This window comes from Camelus dromedarius, chromosome 2 (assembly GCF_036321535.1).
Source record: "Camelus dromedarius isolate mCamDro1 chromosome 2, mCamDro1.pat, whole genome shotgun sequence".
Lineage (NCBI taxonomy): Eukaryota > Metazoa > Chordata > Mammalia > Artiodactyla > Camelidae > Camelus > Camelus dromedarius.
In genome coordinates, this window is record NC_087437.1 from 3,405,213 (window position 1) to 3,425,403 (window position 20,191).

A 20,191-nucleotide genomic window follows, 5' to 3' on the forward strand; every position below is an offset into this window, starting at 1 on the left:
GGAAGTCTGCTGATGGATGGGGCTAAATCTTGGTGCTGATGATGCAGTCAAGACTCCAGGAAAGCTCATGTAGATGAACACTCCCGGAATGTCTGCCACCAGCTTTTATGTGCCCTGGGTGAGCTGCAGGCTTCCCCTACATTCCCAGGAAACCTTCCAAAACCAGCAGGCAGGCCTGACCCAGGTTCATATGAAATCACTGCCTCTGCCCTTGGACCTAGCACACTTGAGATTCTATGTATGCGTCCCAAGAGAATGGAGTCTCTGTTTCCCCCAGTCCTGTGGGGCTCCTGGAGCCCTGCTGGCCTTCAAAACCTGATGTCCTGGGGTCTCCCTCTCTTCCCACTGCCAGAACCCTGGGCTGGGGAGCCTGGCGTGGGGGTCAGAACTCTCATTCCTGTGGGAGGGCCTCTGCAACTTAATGTTTTTCAGCTGGTGGGTTTCCCACCCTGGGGGTATGGGGCCCGATTATATCGAGAGCACGCCCCTCCTACCATCCTGCTGTGGTGCCCTCTTTATGTTGCCAGTTGCAGAAGATCTTCTTTGCTAGGTTCCAGGCTTTTTTTCCGATGGTTGTTTAGCAGCCAGTTGTGCTTTCGTTGTAGTCACGAGGAGAGGGTAGCGCGTGGTCCTAGCATTCCACCAGCTTCCACGTGCTCGTTTTAGATTCGATGTCTCCAGTCCCTTCCCTTTTTTCCTTTAAAGTGGTATTTGCCAAACAGTATCATAGGTTCAAAGGATTCACTTCTTTTTTATTTTTAAATTGCCAAGCATTTATTTTTCAAATATATTCTAAAATTCAGTGTTAAGTGGAAATATTTGTTAAGTTTCTGAAGCAGAATTTCAGGAAAACATTTGATATTATGATGATAAATGGTTGCTCTTCTTAGATGTTAATCTTGCCAAGTTTATAGTGGCTTTTCAGTGAGTATATGTTAAGTGTCTGTTTTAGCTCTTTGATCAGGAATAAGCATTATTTTGAGTTTTTGAGGCTGAAAAGAATTACGTTCAGGCATGCCTCGGAGATACTGCAGTTTGGGTCCAGGCCACCTCAGTAAAGCGAGTCACACACATTGTTTGGTTCTCCAGTGCACATAGAAGTTACCTTTGCACCGTACTGTAGTCTCTTAGTGTTATGTCTAAAAACACCACATATGTACCTTAATTTAAAAATACTTCATGGCTGAAAAGTGCTGACCATTAGTATCTGTGGAGCACGGTGAGACCAGGCGTGCCGTATACGCCATGATGTGTTCAGTTGACTAATGTGAGAAAGCTATACCTGAATTATTCGTATACACATAACCTTTGACCTGTGATTTGATAATACTCGGCTGTTATATTCTATACGTACTTGTGTTTGTGTGGAATTCTTGATTTATCTAAAACAAACTATCTTATTCATGTGGGCTTAACTTTCTGATAACTCTGTTAAATGCACAGCAAAGTCCTTGTGGAAATAACATAGTTTTTGTAATCTGTGGCGTGTGGTCCTGTTTGTAAGTGCCCTGAAATATGCTCTATTTAGTAGTAGCCAGCTATGCTATGTGTAGGGGATACTACTTCAAAACTGTGTTCACATGTTATCTATTAAAAGGTAAAAAGTGTTCATTGCATGCGTCTATAAAAATATACCTAGTAGAGTCTAAAATTCATTCTGGTCCTTTCATTGTGTCATTTGTCCTGATCTATTTGACAGTCAGAGACAAGCCTTAATCATGCTTGAACTTTAGTATTGCTTCTACCTAACTGAAGAGCATTTCTCTAGTTAGCAGAGTTTGAAACTAGAATGGTTTTGTTAAAATTGAAATGTTAGAATTTTAAGAAATTGTTAGTCTCTTTTTTTATTTCTCTATTGGCTTCAGAGTCAGACCTTGAAACCAAGATCCATCTTCTAAAAGTCAAATTTCTGTAGTATTTAGGACAAGATTGCTGTTTTATTTCATGTTCTGTATACACTGCTGCCTAACACAGTCCCCTGAAACAATGAACATGTCTCCCCTTGCTGCGGTCTGGGTGGGCACATGGTCCGTGCAGCTCAGCGGGGGCTGTGGGCCCAGGGGCTCAGCCCAGGCGGGTGTCAGGTCCACAGCTGCTGGCCGGAGATGTGCTCCCACGGGACCGTCCATGCCCAGCTCGTGTCCAGCAGCAGCTTCCTTCAGGGCCTCGCAAGCAAGAGGGTGCAGAGATGGAGCTGGTCCCTGGGACCGAGGCCACTTCTGTGGGGTTTATTCCCTGCTGGGTACACCCAGACTCTAGGGAGGTGATTGATCACACGGGGGCATGTGTGCCAGAGGTGGGCTCTCAGTGGCTCCTGCCACGTCTCCTCTGAGTACCCTGAACTTCTGAAGGGACCCACTTCCCCTGCATTGTGTCCTAGGGTGATGGCACTCCCCCTGCTTAGCTCTCTGTTGTCCCACGATCGTGAACCAGTCATTTCACGTAGATGAGACTCCAGGAAGGTGCAGACCAGGGCAGAGGAGAGCGCATGTTCATTTGCAGTTTCGCTCGAATGGCCTTTCCTTGTTGTTTAGATAAGGAGCTTTGTCAAGCTCTCAGGTACTGCCAGAGCGGGCAGTTGGGAATCTCTTACCCTGTGTTGATTATGTAAATTCTGTTTGCCTTGTTCAGAATCGGCAAAGGTTTTCAAGGTGTCATGAAGAGATGGGAATTTAAAGGCCAGCCCGCTACTCACGGTCAGACGAAAACCCACCGGAGACCTGGAGCTGTTTCAACTGGAGTAAGTATAACCTTGTGATCCTCCTTTACAGCCAAAGGTTCAGCCTCTGTGCGCAGAGGGCTTCAGTCTGTCCAGGGGACCGGGCTGTAATTTGAATGTGACCCCAGGTGAGTGCTGGCCTTACTTTGTCACATGGTGACGGCCTGGCTGGCCACAGCCAGGACCCTGGGGACTCTCCTGCCTGCTTCCTCGTTCCTGTCTCTGTCACCCCTCCCACACTCTCTAGCCAGCTGCAGGAAACAGGGTCAGAGTGCCCTCCCTGGTCCCTCACAGATGGATTTTGTCTGTACAAAGTACCAAGGGACCATAGGGAAGGGTTGCTAAGGACAGTATAATGATGCGAGGGAAAAGTAGTGGAGAAAAAGTGGAGACAGGCGGTGAAAGTGCAGGAAATAGAGGGGGAGTTGTGTGTTGCTGACCCAGTCCCCTGGACCTCTGGGACTGGTCTGACGCTGGTCCCAGAGGTACGGCGAAAAGGGCCTGCAGGAGCCTTACCCTTGAGACCATGAGAGATGCAAATTCAGTCTCTAAAGCTTGCAAATATATTCTCCCTCTTGTAAGAGAGATACAGATGAAAGCTACTCTTGAGCGAGTTTCTCACCCAGCGGATTGGGCTGGCAAGCTGCTCACTTTTTGCCACTCCATTGGCAGGAGTGTGGGGAAGCAGGCACCCTCACCCGTCCCTGGCGGGAGTGTAAAATAGTGTGTCCTCTGTGGAGGGAAACGTGGCAGGCACTATCTAGCAAGGCTGCACGTTTGCCTTTGACGCAGGAGTCCCACTTCTGGGGCTTGACCCTGTATGTGTTCTCCCAAAGGTATAAAGTACGTCTGCACAAAATTAGTCTTTGTAACTTTATTTGTCAGGAGACTAGGGAGACACGACAGCTAAGACCCCAGACTTGGAGAAACAGCTCGAAAGGACATTACAGTTGTCAGAATTCAAGTGTGGCTGGTAGATTAGCTAATGTGTTACATTTCCTGAGTTTCGTAACTGCTGTGCGTATGTCAGAGAGCGTCCTTGTTCTTAGGAGACACACTGAACTACTTGCAGGTAAAGGAGCATCGTGTCTGCTGCCATGTTGCAGGCGGGGCGGGGCGGGGGCTGGACAGCGCGGCAGCTGGAGGGGTGACCTCCAGCATGTATGGAATTTGTTTTGGGTGGATGGAAATGTTTCAAAACTGATTATGATAATACACAACTCTGAATGTACTAAAAACATTAAACTGTATACTTTAAATGGCTGAAGTGTGGTATGTGAATTATATCTCATTACAACTGTTTAAAAAAATTAGGCCTATAGGAGAACCGAATCTTATGACTCGAGTTGGTTATTCTTCATGAAATACACTGTTCTGTTTGTAAATGCTTCTTCCATTAGCTATTAAACGGCCTGAGTCAGGGTGTGGTTTTAACTAGTGTAAGTTTACTTGGGGAGGGCAGAGTCCTTTTTACTAAGGTCATGCTGAGCACGGTGCTTATCAGACTGTTTATAGAATAAGTAAGTGACAGTCTGTAATACTCAGAATTGGCTTTAAACTGTTGGCTGCAGAGTAACCAACTCTGCTGATAGGCTGAGCTGCTTCCGCTGGGAGTTTCACCTGTTGTGAGAACAGTGATGCAATTGTTTTTATTTCAAGAACTTGTATCATGAGCAGCTTTCCACTGTGGATGTAATTCAGATTTGTTTTTCCAGATGTGGAATATGATCCACTGTCAAAGCTAAAATCAGACGATGTGCGGCTGTTTGATTTACATGAGTTAGAGACGGCCAGGGCCGGCCAAGCAAGCCCGGAGCTCTGATGACTAACTGTCCTTTAATCATTCCGCGGGACGACAGAAACATCAAAAGCAGGGCTGGGAGGGTAGGACCGTTCCGGCAGCAGAGCTGTGGGTGTTCATGCAGGTTACTGAAAATAGGCCAGGCGGGCAGTCTTTTTCTTACAATGATGGTGTGACTTGTTTGTATGTCCTTTGTTGTTTTTGTTTTTACTTCTTAAACCATGATTGGCTCAGTTACTCTCATGTTACTGAGTTTTTCTCTTAAATGTGTTCTTAGTCTGTATTTTTGTTGTTTTAATCTAGTTTAGAAATTCTCTAGGAGTCAGTTTGATTGAATCCACATTTAGTTTTTTACCGGGGCCTAGCAAAACATGGGGGAGAACATTTTAATGGCTTATATCTTACTTGCATGTTGGTTTCATGGGTACTCTTTGAAATTGAAGGTACTATGTAAAAAGTGCAAATGTGGTTCTCTCCTTTAGGATGTTGCCAGAGTCTGGCCTGGAGCTAAAATGCCGGGACCCCTGGGGAACATCGACAGGACAGCATTTGGACTGAGAGTAAGTGTCTGCAGTGGCCCTTTTAGGGATGGTGACAGCAGTGCCCCAGGGCAGAGGCACGGGACTCCGTATTTTCTTTATGGGGTGGTCTTGGTCATGTGTGTTCATTTAATTTCCAAGCCATTGAATATGCACGCATTAAAAAGGAAAATTAGTTGTCTGCTGTTTGATCTGGAAGGTTTCCATAGGGTGGTGTTGCACGAAAGAAAATTCTGAGCATTGCGTTCAGTAAGCGCTCTGACAGAGTAAACAGGAGCCCCACGTGTATGTGCCGCTGAGCCCCATATAAGCACAGAGACTGGACGGTTACACACCAGAGTACTTTGAGTAAATGTCAAATGTGTGGGTGCATGTAGGAGACAGTTAAAACAGGGAAAGGTAGTACTAAAAAAAAGCATTATGGCATATACATCCATTTTTATAGAATGATTATGTGTTTAACTTGAGGAATATATGTGATATCTAAGTGAAAATGAGTTGAACCATAATAGGTGTCATATATTTTTATGAAAACTCACGTGTACACATGTATGAAAAGCATACAAAGTTCAAAGAAGGAAATAAACCACTGGGAAGAGCGCCCCCTAGAGGGAACCACTGGTAAATGACAGTTTGGTGCGTATTCTTCCAGCGTCTGTTCTAGGTGTGCTTTAGTTATAAATTTTGACCAGCATAAAGTTTTGTAAATTTTATATAGTGTGAGATTTTTTTCCCCTCTCCTATTGCTTTTATACTTGCCAGAGACACCTATTTGTGTCCGTGTGTGCACGTGTGTACAGGAGAGAGACTTCAGTCTCCAGAGGATTTAGTATTTAGCCATAATTACGTACGAGCTATGGGTCAGGCTTGATTCCCCCCCCCCCAAATGTTTTCTCCATGTGACGATCTGTTTGAAAACCATCTGCTCAGCACACTGTTTAAAAATTAGACCCAGAGACGTAGTGGCTTCCTAGTTCCTAGTTGCAGCAAGCTAGTATTGACTAATTAAAAATAAAAGTTTCCGCTTGTTAATCTTTCTGGCACCAGAATGTTGAGACATGAGTTTTCTGCCCTGTCCATGAGATGTCCCTGCTGTCCTTACAGCACACGTCGTCCGTGGGACCTGAGTTTTTTCAGTTCTCATTGAGCATTTTGAGTTGCTAACATGATTAGGACTTTACAGGCTACTTAGAGCCTAGGATTATGTTTGTTTTAATGTAATTATACTTTCAAACTTTTAACTCTTACTTAAAGTTTGATTTCATTTCTACTTTAGGTGTGGAGAATAAACACAAAGCACAATATAATCTACGTAAACGGCTCTGTACCAGGACACAAAAACTGCTTAGTCAAGGTTCGTAGAGCTGCCTTTATTTTCCTTGTTCAGATACATTGGTGTGCGCCACTCTGTCACCAGAAATGTGACTGGAAAATAAGTGGCTATTTTTCCCCATGTTTCCTGCTAACTTTTCCACTTTTGAGTAGCAACTGAGTGAAAAAAAACTGCGTGAAAAAAAACTGCACAAAATAATCTTTAGTCTATGTCTCTAAAACTATGAACCTGCAAGAGGGGTCCGAGGACCAGTAAGCACAGAGCTCTTCATAAATACAGAAGGGATATTAGGAGAAGGAGTACAAGACACATAGGGCACCTTCCAAGGGCACCTTCCAGAATATCAGGATATCTCTGTCCTTCAAAAAAATAACTTTTTCAAGAGTACTTTGACACAGGAATTGGAAATATATGGGTAGAAGTTAAATGAAAATCAACAAGAAGGGTGGCTTAAGACTTTTTTTTTATTGCACTTAACTGCATTGTGTTTTGCAGAATATTGAGTTGTTTTTTTGTTGTTGAAGTACAGATGATTTACAGTGTTGTTAGTTTCAGGTGTACAGCATAGTGATTCAGTTATATATATATATACATATGTATTTTTTCTTTATAGGTTATTACAAGATACTGAATATAGTTCCCTGTGCTGTGCAGTAGAACCTTGTTTATCTATTTTATATACATTAGTTAGTAATCCCGAACTCCTGATTTCTCTCTCCCCACCCCCTTTCCCCCCAGTTAACCGTAAGTTTGTTTTCTATGTGAGTCTTTCTGTTTTGTAAATAGGTTCGTTTGTGTCATATTCTAGATTCCACATATAAGTGATAGCATATGGTATTTTTCTCTCTTTCTGGCTTACTTCACTTAGAATGATGATCTCCAAGGTCCATCCATGTTGTAGCAAATGGCATTTTTTTATTCTTTTTTATGGCTGAGTGGTATTCCATTGTATAAATATACCGCAGCTTCTTTATCCAGTCATCTCTTGATGGACACTTAGGTTGCTTCCATTCCTTGGCTCTTGTAAATAGTGCTGCTGTGAGTATTGGGGTGCATGTGCCTTTTTGATTTAGAGTTTCTTCAGGACACAAGCCCAGGAGTGGGACTGCTGGATCACAGGGTAAGTCTGTTTTTAGTTTTCTGAGGAATCTCCATACTGTTTTCCATAATGGCTGCACCAAACTACATTCCCACCAGCGGTGTAGGAGGGTTCCCTTTTTCTCCATACCCTCTCCAGCATTTGTCATTTGTGGACTTCTGAATGATGGCCATTCTGACTGGTATGAGGTGATACCTCATTGTAGTTTTGATTTGCATTTCTCTGATAATTAGCGATATTGAGCGTTTTTTCATGTGCCTATTGACCATATGTATGTCTTCATTGGAGAATTTCTCATTTAGATCTGCCCATTTTTGGATTGGGTTGTTTGTTTTTTTGTTATTAAGTTGTATGAGCTATTTATACATTCTGGAAATTAAGCTCTTATCACATCATTTGCAAATATTTTCCCCCATTTTATAGGTTGTCTTCTTGTTTTGCTTATGGTTTCCTTTGCTATGCAAAAGCGTGTAAATTTAATTAGATTCCCATTTGTTTATTTTTGCTTTTATTTCTATCGCCTGGGTATATTGCCCTAGAACATTGCTAAGATTTACGTCAGATAATGTTTTGCCTATGTTTTCTTAGATTTATAGTATCTTGTCTTATGTTTAAGTCTTTAAGCCATTTTGAGTGTGTGGTGTGAGGGAATAGTCTAAGTTCACTGATTTACATGCAGCTGTCCAGTCTTCCAACACCATTTGCTGAAGAAACTGTCTTTTTCTCCATTGTATATTCTTGCCTCCTGCCTCCTTTGCTGAAGATTGATTGTAAGCGTTTGGGTTTATTTCTGGACTCTCTGTTCTGTTCCATGATCCTTTTGTCTGTTTATTGATTTGGCAGTTCCAGGGCTTCTGTGATTCCTTATAAATTCAGGATTATTTTTCCTACATCTGTGAAAAATGTCCTGAGTAATTTGGTAAGAGTTTGTATTAAATCTGTAGATTGCTTTGAGTAGTATGGCCACTGTAACAGTATTAATGCTTCCAATCCAAGAACATGGGCTAGTTTTACGTCTTTAATTTCCCTTATTGATGTTTTATAGTTCTCAGCATATAAAATCTTCACCTCCTGGTCAGGTTGATTCCTAAGTATTTTATTGTTTTGGATGCAGTTTTAAAAGGGATTGTTTACTTTCCCTTTCTGACATTGTTAGTGTAAAGAAATGCAACAGATTTCTCTGTTAATCTTGTATCCTTGCTGAATTCTTTCTTTTATCAGTTCTAGTAGTTTTTGTGTGGTGTCTCTAGAGTTTTCAGTATATACTATAGTATCATCTATATATAGTGATAATTTTACCTCTTTTCCAATTTGGATCCCTCTTCCTTGTCTGACTGCTATGGCCGGGACTTCCAAGACTTTGTTGAATAGAAGAGGTGAGAGTGGGCGTTCTTGTTCCAGTTTAGCAGAAAGGCTTTCAACTTCTCATCATTAAGTATTATGTTATATTGGTTGTGGGTTTGTCATAAATAGCTTTTATTAATGTTGAGATACGTTCCCCTGTTAAGGTAGACATTTTAAGATGTATTATTACTACTAGCATTGCTCTGATTACACATTTAAGTGTTTTCCTTTAAAAATTCATGTTCATTTTTGTGTTCAAAACAAAGAAAACATTTTACAGGATCGATTTGAAAAAAAAGTTCTTAAGGTCTCCGACTTATTTCTATCAAGTAAACTGCAAAATATTATTCTGCCTGGGCTTTAAGCCAACGTAATACAAAGTGAGAGCTCACTTCTGAATTTTAGTCTTCCATTCTCCATTCTGAAAATAAATTTGTAATAGAAGTGGTATCAGCAGTTCCCAGAAATAGATCCTTCACTATTTGTCCAACAGTAGTAACAAAAGTAGGTTGAAACTTGGATTTGTCAGATGGGGTCTTTTTCTATGTATTCTTTTCATTTCTTAAGGTAGGTTCCATTACTAGGACAGGTACAGTATTTTAATCTTACAGTAATTAACATTCCCTTTTTAGAACTCTTCACTTGGATTATTCTCATTTTCCTTAAAGAAGAAATGCATTTGATTAATGCTTAGAAGATTTTTTGGGTTTTGGTGGGTTTACGTAAGTTTCCAGTGTCCAGGTGACCCAGTCACATATGCAGTGACAGTGGTGGAAGCCGGCAGGGGTGACCAGGTCAGCTGTGTTCAAAACGGCCACGTGTTCAATGGTTCTGATCCGGATGTTAGAGACAGTTTATAACCAACAGAATTCATTACTCAGGTTTCCCGCCCACTTCCCTATGATGGGTGAGGGCCTGCTGTCACTGAAGATGGCAGTTCTACAAGAGGAGTCCAGACACAGCCTGAGACACCACAGCATCAGAGCAATGTCTAGGCACTTTGAACTTTTAACATTCTAGTGAATGTGTTTCCAACAAATTTTGATAAATCTTTTAACTCTCTTGTAACCCTAAATGTCCATCCCAAACATTAGGTGTGGGGGTTTGGGGAGTGTCTTACATGTTCTCTGAAGATTCACCCACTGTTCCACTCTCCCAGGGGTCGCCCAGCAGGGGGATAAGCCCCTTGCCCTTGGAGGCTGAGGCTGCCTGCTGGGCGAGCGGCCTCCTCAGCGCCCGCTCCCTCCAGGGGACCTCATGGCTCCTCAGAGTACAGGGCACAGGGCTGCTGGGAACTGTGTTCTTCACTCAACTTAGTAAGCTCGTCTCAGGGCTGACCAGCCTGTTTAGCTAATGTAAGCTTTGTGTGGTCTGGATTCACTAAATGCACTTAGAGCATCCGTCGTGTGTTAGTGATGCTGACATATTTGACATATTTGCATGTCATGTCCCTACAGCCTAATTTATAATTTAAGTTTATTTTCAGATTTGCCTGGTTTTTTTGTGCTTTTTTGTGCTTCCTACGCTCACCTTTCCTCAAAGGATTTGGACTGCTTTGCTAATACACATAGATATAAAAGAACGAGGTAGATAGTCGAGGGAGTCCTGAAGGCAGGGAAACACTAAAGTCGGGGTGAGAGTGACCACACACCTACCGTAGTGTCATGCACATTCCTTCAAGGGGGACCGCCCCATTGTAGGTGAGATGTCAGCATTTGTGTTTCAGATCAGTGCATTGCAGGACTGTGGCAGTGACCTTCAAATAGGTAAGTACTGCGTCCGTCCCAAATGTTCCTCAGCTAGGACAGAGCTGTAAAACGTCCGTGCCTGAGGATGCAGTTATCAGATGAGCACATAATGTTTTTTGTGTTTATTTGCTTGGGTTTTATTTTGAGTTATAAATTCTGAGATAAATTGGTAAGAATGTAACTTGTTTTTTCCAAGTTCAAGTTTAACCCAAGATTAGGAATTGGAGAAAAAAATAAACAAGTTTATTCTCTTCTGGGCAACTTACTAGTAATTTCTTGAAACAATTTTAATGAGAAATTCTGTACTTAGCTATTCCTCGCTGCTGTGTACTTTTACTTCAACCAAATACTTCAACCAATCATTCTGGTAGTAAGAAATGAGTAACCTTTACTCTGTATAACTTATGTCTAATGTTTTATTTCTCTGAATGGATGCTGTCTGTAGAATGAGTCAAACTTTGAAAACTCTAGTAATGTTTTCCAAAAATCAAGAAAAATTCTAGATCATATCAATATTTGCACTGTTTCTCAGTTTATGAATTTACAAATGTAGTTAGATTTTTAGAACGTAGAGTTATAGAGCTGTTTTAAAGACTTATGGGTTTATTATTTTTGTTAAATACTATTCTGTCCTTAGCTTGTCAATGAGAATATGACTTGTTAAATTTACATGGTGTTTTTGTTGGTCAGAATTAAGAGCACATAATTCAAAATAAGTTTTAGTAATAGGACAATTAGCATGTATTTAACACAATACAAAAAAAATCTATGATAGAAAATAAAAACAGATGGTATGAGTAGATGATAAAATCAATACATAAGAAGTAGATAGTAATACCTTTTAAGTGTGTCAGTTCTTTATATTTGAAAAATCAGTTGAGATATAATTGGTATTTATGTAGTAATTGTAGAATATAATTTATCCTGTTGGGCAGTTCTAGTTACAGGTAAAGTCTAATCAGAGTTGTTTTACTCTTAGGAGATGGCTGGCTAACTTGAGGATGGTTGCCTTTGTGTCATTGGATGAATTGAATTTTGGGGGGGGATAAAAAATACACATTGAGTTTCTTTTACTTTATATATAAACAGCTGTGTTATTCACATTAGAAAATGTAGGAACAGATATTCCTTGATTATGAGTAAAACATGCTGACTTAATTGGTATCACTTATTAGTAAGAGCTTTGCCTCCTCCCCCTCAGATCAAAGACTCCATACTGCCTGCGCATAAGGATTTGGGTAAAAATCTGCCATTCCCTACGTATTTCCCTGATGGAGATGAAGAGGAGCTACCAGAGGATTTGTATGATGAAAGCGTGTGTCTGCCCGGAGCCCCATCCCTTACGTTTGCCTGACCTCGCAGCTGGGGAGTTCTGATGAGCAGGACGGGGGTGTAACCAGGAACTGCGTTCTCCCAGTTACAGCACACTTACTGTCTTTGTCAAGGGCATAAATACACGTATCATTCATCCCCCAATTGAGTTGAATTTTGTTCAAAAAAATTGCCACATTACACATAAATCAGTTAAGTAGATTGAATATGCACATTCAGATACACTGGAAGTTTGCATATTAGCAAAATCTTTGTAACTTGTGAGCTGCTTTTTTTTTAAACTATGTATTTGTCACAGTATCCTAAATGTTTATAAATTTAACATCTTTTACTAAAGAAAGTTGTCTGTCTTTGTGAAAGGGTGGCTGTCAAGCTGCATCAAATCAATATGGGGATTCCCACAAACCTGTGGTCAACTAATCTTCAAAGGAGGGGGCAAAAATATACCATGGAGAAAAGACAAGTCTCTTCAGCAAATGCTGTTGGGAAAACTAGACAGCCACATGGAAATCAATGAAGTTAGAACACTCCCTCACACCACACACAAAAATACTCTAAATGGCTTAAAGACTTAAACATAAGACAAGATAACATAAAACCTCTAGAAGAAAACACAGGCAAAACCTTCTGGCATAAATCATAGCAGTGTTCTTCTCCTAGGGCAGCCTACTCAGGTAACAAATAAAAGCAAAAATAAATAAATGGGACTAATCAAACTTAAGCTTTTGCACAGAAAAGGAAACCATAAGCAAGACAAAATGACAATCTGTGGAATGGGAGAAAATATTTGCAAAAGATGAGACTTGTCTGACAAGGGCTTAATCTCCAGAATATATAAACAGCTCATACAACTTAAGAAAAAAGCAAACAACTCAATCCAAAAATGGGCAGAAGATCTAAATGAGAAATTCTCCAATGAAGACATACAATGGCCAATAGGCACATGAAAAAATGCTCAATATCACTAATTATCAGAGAAATACAAATCAAAACTACATTGAGGTATCACCTCAAACCAGTCAATGGCCATCAGTCAAAAGTCCGGGAATGATAAATGCTGGAGAGGGTGTGGAGAAAAGGGAGCCCTCCTGCACTGTTGGTGGAAATGTAGTTTGGTACAGATGTTACAGAGAACAGTATAGAGATTCCTCAAAAAATGTAAAATAGACTTACCATATGATCCAGCAATCCCACTCCTGGGCATATATCCAGAAGGAACCCTAACTCAAAAAAGACACCTGCACCCCAATGTTCATAGAAGCACTATTTACAACAGCCAAGACATGGAAACAACCTAAATGTCCATCAACAGATGACTGGATGAAGAAGCTGTGCTACATTTATACAATGAATACTACTCAGCCATTAAAAAGAATGAAATAATGCCATTTGCAGCAACGTGAATGGACCTGGAGATTATCGTACTAATTGAAGTAAGTCAGAGAAAGACAAATATATCACTTATATGTGGAATCTGAAAAATAGGACAAATATATTTACAAAACAAACAGACTCATGTAGAAAATAAACTTATGGTTACCAATGGGGAAAAGGAGGGGGGATAAATTAGGAGAGGAGCTGAGATTTACAGATACAAACTATATACTATAGTCCCCATATGATTTTTTGGTTGTTAAACCTATTTAGGTAAACCATTTTCTAAGCCCTAAAAAGAGAAGGGAATTGATTTTTATTTAAATTATAGAAACATGTATGTCACAGTTAAAGGCCTGTCAAGGCCAATAAAAGCATAAATTAAGGCCCTTATTTACACTCCTGTTGGGAGGCATAGCTGTTTTTAGTTAGATTACTCAACTGTAAGATGGGTGAAATTACTTTTCCTGATACTTTCCAAAAAGGATTTTAAATGGCCTGGTTTTGTACATTCTACAAATTAATCACTTGTTACTCAAAAGTGTTAATGGCTGCTGGATTTCTCTTCATTGCATGAAATGAAAATCTGCTTACCAATGGCTACTTATGACAAATAATGAAGCTTAACAGTCTACGTATACATAAGCAGGCCTCATTTAACTGCTCCATTTCCTCTGGACTATACTGGGGACCCACAGAATATAACAACTCCAGATGTCTCCTGAGACGTGGGTCACATGGCCACTCAAGTGTCAGGTCTCCATGTGCTCTTCTGATCACTAAGGAATTTGTTACTTAGCAGGTCAGCAGTCATTTCCTGCCCATGTTCTGTTTCTCTCATTCTCAATTTTAAATCCAAATGTAGCTACATCTCTTTTAAAAGTTTTCATTTATGCTTCATCTCATTTCATTAATGATTTGTGGCCACTGACAAGAGATCCATGCCTTAAACTAGTAAAGTAAGGGGAAAACGTGTTGGATGATATACGTGAGAGTAGGTGGGCGGTGGGAAGGAATGGTGCCAATATAATACAGGTGGGCAGGCTGTGCAGTTATTTTACTTGGTGTGGCTCTAAGCTCCCAGGGTGCCAAAGGAAAGCAAGTAACAATCTGTTATGTATTTCTCTTTCTTTAATCATGAGTTCCTCAAGAGGAATCATTTTAAATTGTAGTTAAGTCTTAATAGCATGCCTTTTTTTAAAAATCAAAAACAAATATAACTTACCAAGCTAGAAATTCCTGATTTTGTTAAAAGATGAGCAAACATCATATTCAGGGGTAAAATACTAGACACACTCTAGTCAGCAATCAAACAAGGATACTTTCTACTGCTTCTTTTCAGCGATGTACTTGGAGATCTTCACCAATGTAGGTAGACAAGAAAAAGAATGATATAAATATTGGAAAGTGAGGACAAATCTCATTTCTAAGGAATATGGTCAATCTACTAGAAAATCAGTCTATTGATAGAACTGTCAGAGCCAATGAAGACAGTTCTGGTGACCAAATGTAGCCTTAACATACAAACATATAACAGCGGTATTTAACTGGAAAATTACATGGGAGGAAAATGGATACCGTCCACAATAGCAATTTTAAAAAAGGTTACTGAGGAAGAGGCCTGACAACCATGCTGATGTCTTATTGGAGAAGATGAAACATTGAAGGACATGAAAGAAAATTTAAATAATGGAGAGGACATGAAAGAAAATTTAAATAATGGAGAGGAGTGTCATGGCTATGAATGAGACGACCTAATGCCATGGAGAAGTCAGTTCAGTTCTATTTTTAGAATCTCAAAAGGACTTACTATAAAACTGTTAAAACTGATTCTAAAATTATGTGTAAATGCAATAATAACCAAACTTAAAATGGTACCCATTAGTTAGGTATGTCCCGTACCATGCTTAGTGATTATTTATACTTACTTAACTTTGAAATTCAGAATGCCTTAATTGCACTCCTTTAATTATCTGCATTTGACCAAAAGACTTCAGTGAACTTACAGTTGGGTCAAGATTGCTGATGAAGGCGTGGGAAGCAGCTGTTCCCCTGCTAGACAGAAGAATGCTACGGCTGGGAGAATGTAAAATCCTGTTTCTGAATAAAAGCACCTACAGAGGTAGAGGGAAAGGAATCCCAGCCTCTAAAAGCTGCCAGATGACAGGAGAGTGAGTGGAACCTGACTGTCTAAGGACCGTTTCCACAGCTGCTGGCCGGGGCATGCGGGGTCGTGGAGAAGGCAGGGCGCCCCCTCCCCAGCCATCGCTGTCTGCCTCTAGAGTCTGCACGTCGACTGTGTACCGCATGTGAGTTATAAGGACAAATTTTAGGATCATCTTTTAGGATCTTTCAAAGCCGGACCAGGGCAGAACATGCACCCCTACCCCCAGTCCCCACTGCCAGCACCTGTCTCCAAGGACGACCAGGCCCCGTTCCTGTGGACGTTCAGTGGCCAAGAAGCTGCGTTCTGCTGAGCCCAGTGGAAGAGGGCGGCGCCTTCTCTACGCTGATGGGACACAAACGCCAAAGTCCGCCTGGTCCTACAAACACTAAGCAAAACACAACACATGACTTTCTAGGAACCGTGGGTCTCTATTTCTGGCCGCAGCCCCTGTCAGTCATCACATACTCACCCGAGGGCAGTGGAACTTGGCCTACTGTGGGTAAACAGTACACGGTCCCCCCCGTTTGGAGCCCAGGGTACTAGTGGTGACTCCTGAGCAGTGTTGACCTTGGGCAGCTGTGAAGCCGTGGCTCCCACACAAGTCCTGGTCTGGGCCTGAACTCGATCCCCTATTAGATTTTACCTTGAAAAGAGGAAACTTTTTGTAACCAAATGTCCCTCAGATTAGACCTGTGTTCCAGCCTTGGTTGGTACTATCAGTTGTAAGACAGGTTAATAAATACAGAACATGGTATAAATTCTGTAGGCCTCAGGAAGGCCAGATGGTCCAAGCAAACCTGCTTTGAGAGCTACAGTAAGTACTGGTTGTCCTTTCTTTCCAGGCCCTTACCTTACTGATGAGTGGAGCTGAAGTTGAAATGCCAGCGTGGGCGAGTCCTGTCGTTATGGAGGGCCCTGGCACGGGGTGAAACTGGGGTGATGCCAGCTGTCACAACACTGAAGTGTCAGTGGAAGTGTTTCCCACAGCAGCTGTTAGGAGATTAAGTATTTCAGAGGCAATACCTAGTGGTTTTTGTAACCTTTTATGCTGAGACACAGACCTGCTTTTCAACTTTTCACGAGGGGTGGAATATAAGGGTGATTTTTACAGCTTATTTCCAAAGATAAATTTGTGAGTGGAACCTGACCGTCTCAGGACATGATGAAATATGTAAGAACTATGGAGTTTTGTAACGTGGTCTTTATATGTTTAATGTAGTAGCTGTTCTGACGGACACGGACACACACACACACATTAAGGCAGGCAGTCTGCATTTCTGAAATTGCAGGACACCTTTCATCAGTCTGTGGGAGACCTTGTTTTACATTCAGCAGCTTACCCTGTTTAGTAATCAGAAGGCCCCCTCGTTAGATTAGGCCCCGATGGCAGAGCAGAAGGACCTTGGACTCACCTCTCATGAACACAACAAAATCACTACTAACTGCTGAACAACCACTGGTATAAAAAACTGGAACCTGCAGAAAAAGATGAGCATCTAAAGACAGAAAGAAGGAACCACAGTGAGCTATTAGGAAGGGCACACTCCCAGTATAATCACATCCCATACCCCCATGTGAGCAGCCCACAAACAAGAATAACTGTATTTCAGTGGTTCCCCGACAGGAGGGAGAGTTCTGAGCCCAGGTCAGTCTCCCCAGCACAGGGGTACATCTCAAGAACACGAGCCCCCAGAGCATTTGGCTTCAAAGGCCAGTGGGGCTTAACTGCAGCTGCTTCACAGGACTGATGATGGGACACAAGCAGAGACTTAAAAGGTGCACACAGTACCCCACGTGCATGAGAATAAATGGCAGGAGCAGTGACTTCCTAGGAGCCTGGGCCAGACTTACTAGTCCTGGAGGGTCTCCTGGGGAGGCCGGGGGGGGGGGGGGGGCTGTGGCTCACCTGGGGACATAGACACGGTGGTGCTCATATCGGGGAGTATTCATCTGCATGAACTCTCCTGCCCGAAGGCTGACACCTTCCGTGGGTCATTAGCACCAACACCCGGCTCCACCCAACAGCCTGGAGGCTCCAGCGCTGGGACGCCTCAGGCCAGACAACTAACTGGGTGTGGACACAGCCCCACCCATCAGCAGACAGGCTGCCTAAAGGCTCCTGAGCCCACAGCTGCCTCTAGAGGTGGCTCTTCCCACCAGGAAGCCTGCACAAGTTGCTAGTCCAGTCTCACCCACCAGAGGGCAGACACCAAAGCAACAAACTAGTCCACAAATGCAGGACAGACCCAACCCTGGGATCAGCTGACCCTTAGGTAACAAGAAGGGGGTGTGCCGCTGGGACATACAGGACATGCTGTAGAGGGCTACTTCTCCAAGGTCGAGAAATGTAACTAACTGACTGCATAATAAAAATACAAATAGAAATTTAGTCAAAATGAGGGTGCAGAGAAATACAGTCTAGATGGAAAAAACAAGATAAAATCCCAGAACTAACTGATGTGGAGACAAGCCATCTACCCAAGAAAGAGACCAGAGTAATAATTGTAAAGATGATTAGAGAACTTGGGAGAATGGATGCACAGATCAAGAAGTTAGACGTTTTTAACAAAATTTAGAAATGTAAAGAACAACCAAAAAGAGTTGAAGAATATAATAAATAATGCTCTAAAAGGAATCAATAGTAGAATAAATGAAGTAGAAGAACAGACCAGTGACCTAGAAAACAGATTAGTGGAAATCATTGTTGCAAAACAGAAGGAAGAAAAAAGAATGAAAAGAAATGAGGATAGTTTAAGACAACTTTGGAACAGTATCAAGCACACTAACATTTGCATTATAGGGGTCCCAGAAGGAGGAGAGAGAAAGGACCTGAGAAAAAATTTTAAGAGATAATAACCAAAAACTTCCCCAACTTGGGAAAGGAAAATAGTCACCCAATCCAGGAAGTGCAGAGAGGCCCATGTAGGATCAACCCAAAGAGGAATACACTGAGGGACACAGTAACCAAATTGACAGAAAGTAAAGGAGAAAAATATTAAAAGTAACAAGGGAAAAGCAAGAATAACACTCACAGGAACTCCCATGAGGTTACCAGCTGATTTTCCAGCAGAAACTGTACAGGCCAGAGGAGAGCTGCACGATATACTTAAGGTGGTGAAAGAGAAAACCCTGCAACCAAGAGTAGTCTACCCAGCAAGGCTCTCGTTCACATTTGACGGAGAAATCAAAAGCTTCACAGATAAGCAAAAGCTAGAAGAATTCAGGGCACCAAACCTCCTAAAGGAACTTCTCTACATAGAAAAAAAGGCCACAGCTAGAAACAAGAAAATTACAAAATGGGAAAGCTCACCAGTGAAGGCAAACATACAGCAGAGATAGGAAATCATCCACACACAAACTTATCAGGAAGTTAAAAGACAACAGTAGTAAAACCATCTGTATCCACAGTAAGCAGTTAAAGAATACACAGGAAACTTAGATTTAAAATGTGATATCAAAGCCAGTAATTGTGAGGGGTGGAGAGTATGAATGCAGGGTAATTAAGAGATAAGCAACTAACCATTGTGAATTTATATAGTCGTCTATACCAAAACCTCCTGGTAACCACAAACCAAAAATGTATAATACACATAGACACATAAGAGAGGAATCCAAACACAATGATAAAGATAGTCATCAAATCACAAGAGAACAGAAGGAAAAAAAGACCTACAAAAACAAGTCCAAAACAATTAACAAAATAGCAATTATTGATAACTACCTTAGACGTAAATATTCCAACCAAAAGACAGACTGGCTGAATGGATACAAAAAAACAAAACCTGTATGTATGCTGACTACAAACCCACTTCAGATTTACAGACTGAAAGTGAGGGGATGGAAAAATGTATTTCATGCAAATAGAAATAAAGCTGGAGCAGCAAAACTTATAACAGACAAAATAGATTTTTTTTAAAGACTGTCACTCAAGACAAAGAAGGACACTATACAATGATCAAGAGATCAATCCAAGAAGAAGATAAAACAACTATAAATATATATGCACCCACCATAGGAGTGCCTCTATATAAGGCAACTGTTAACAGACATAAAAGGAGTAATCAACAGTAACACAGTAATAGTGGGGGACTTTAACACCCCACTTACATTAATGGACAAATCATCCAGGCAGTAAATCAATAAGGAAGTACAGGCCCTGAATGACGCGTTAGACCAGATGGACTTAATTGACATTTACAGAGCATTCCATCCCAAAGCAGCAGAATACACATTTTTTTCAAGTGCACATTGAACATTCTCCAGGATATATCACATGCTGGCCCACAAAGCAACCCTTGGTAAACTTAAGAACGTTGAAATTACATCAGACATCTTTCTGACCACATGCTATGAGATTAGAAATCAACTATAAGAAAAAAATGCAGAAAATGCAAACATATGGAACTAAACAATATGTTACTAAAAAACCAATGGATTACTGGAGAAATCAATAATCAAAAAATAATTACAGACAAATGAAAATAAAAACATGACAATACAAGCCATAAGCAACAAAATACCAGAAATAGAAGCTAAAGAAACCCATTTTCCACAGCATCAAAAAACAAACAAAACCTAGAAATAAACCTACCTAAGTAGGCAAAAGACCTGTATTCCAAAAACTGTAAAACACTGATGAAAGCAATTGAAAAATGTCTCTTCAGTAAGTAGTGCAGGGAAAACTGGACAACAGCATATAAATGATGGAGTTAGAAAACTCCCTCACACCATAAAC

General features: G+C 41.2%; 1 protein-coding gene across 2 annotated transcripts in view; it reads left to right on the plus strand.

Moving 5' to 3' along the window:
- The window catches only part of MRPL3 (mitochondrial ribosomal protein L3), a 45,685-nt gene extending 29,056 nt beyond the window's left edge, over positions 1 to 16,629 (plus strand). Inside the window, exons 7-10 of one of the 2 annotated variants that reach the window (XM_031464441.2) lie at positions 2,632 to 2,740; positions 5,003 to 5,080; positions 6,336 to 6,413; positions 16,299 to 16,629. In XM_031464441.2, coding sequence (XP_031320301.1) covers positions 2,632 to 2,740; positions 5,003 to 5,080; positions 6,336 to 6,413; positions 16,299 to 16,385 — 352 coding nt within the window. In that variant the 3' untranslated portion in view covers positions 16,386 to 16,629. Of the gene's footprint in view, positions 1 to 2,631; positions 2,741 to 5,002; positions 5,081 to 6,335; positions 6,414 to 11,784; positions 12,256 to 16,298 lie in introns of those variants that run through there. The other variant, XM_031464386.2, reaches the window with a different exon arrangement.
- Positions 16,630 to 20,191: the final 3,562 nt, after the last annotated feature.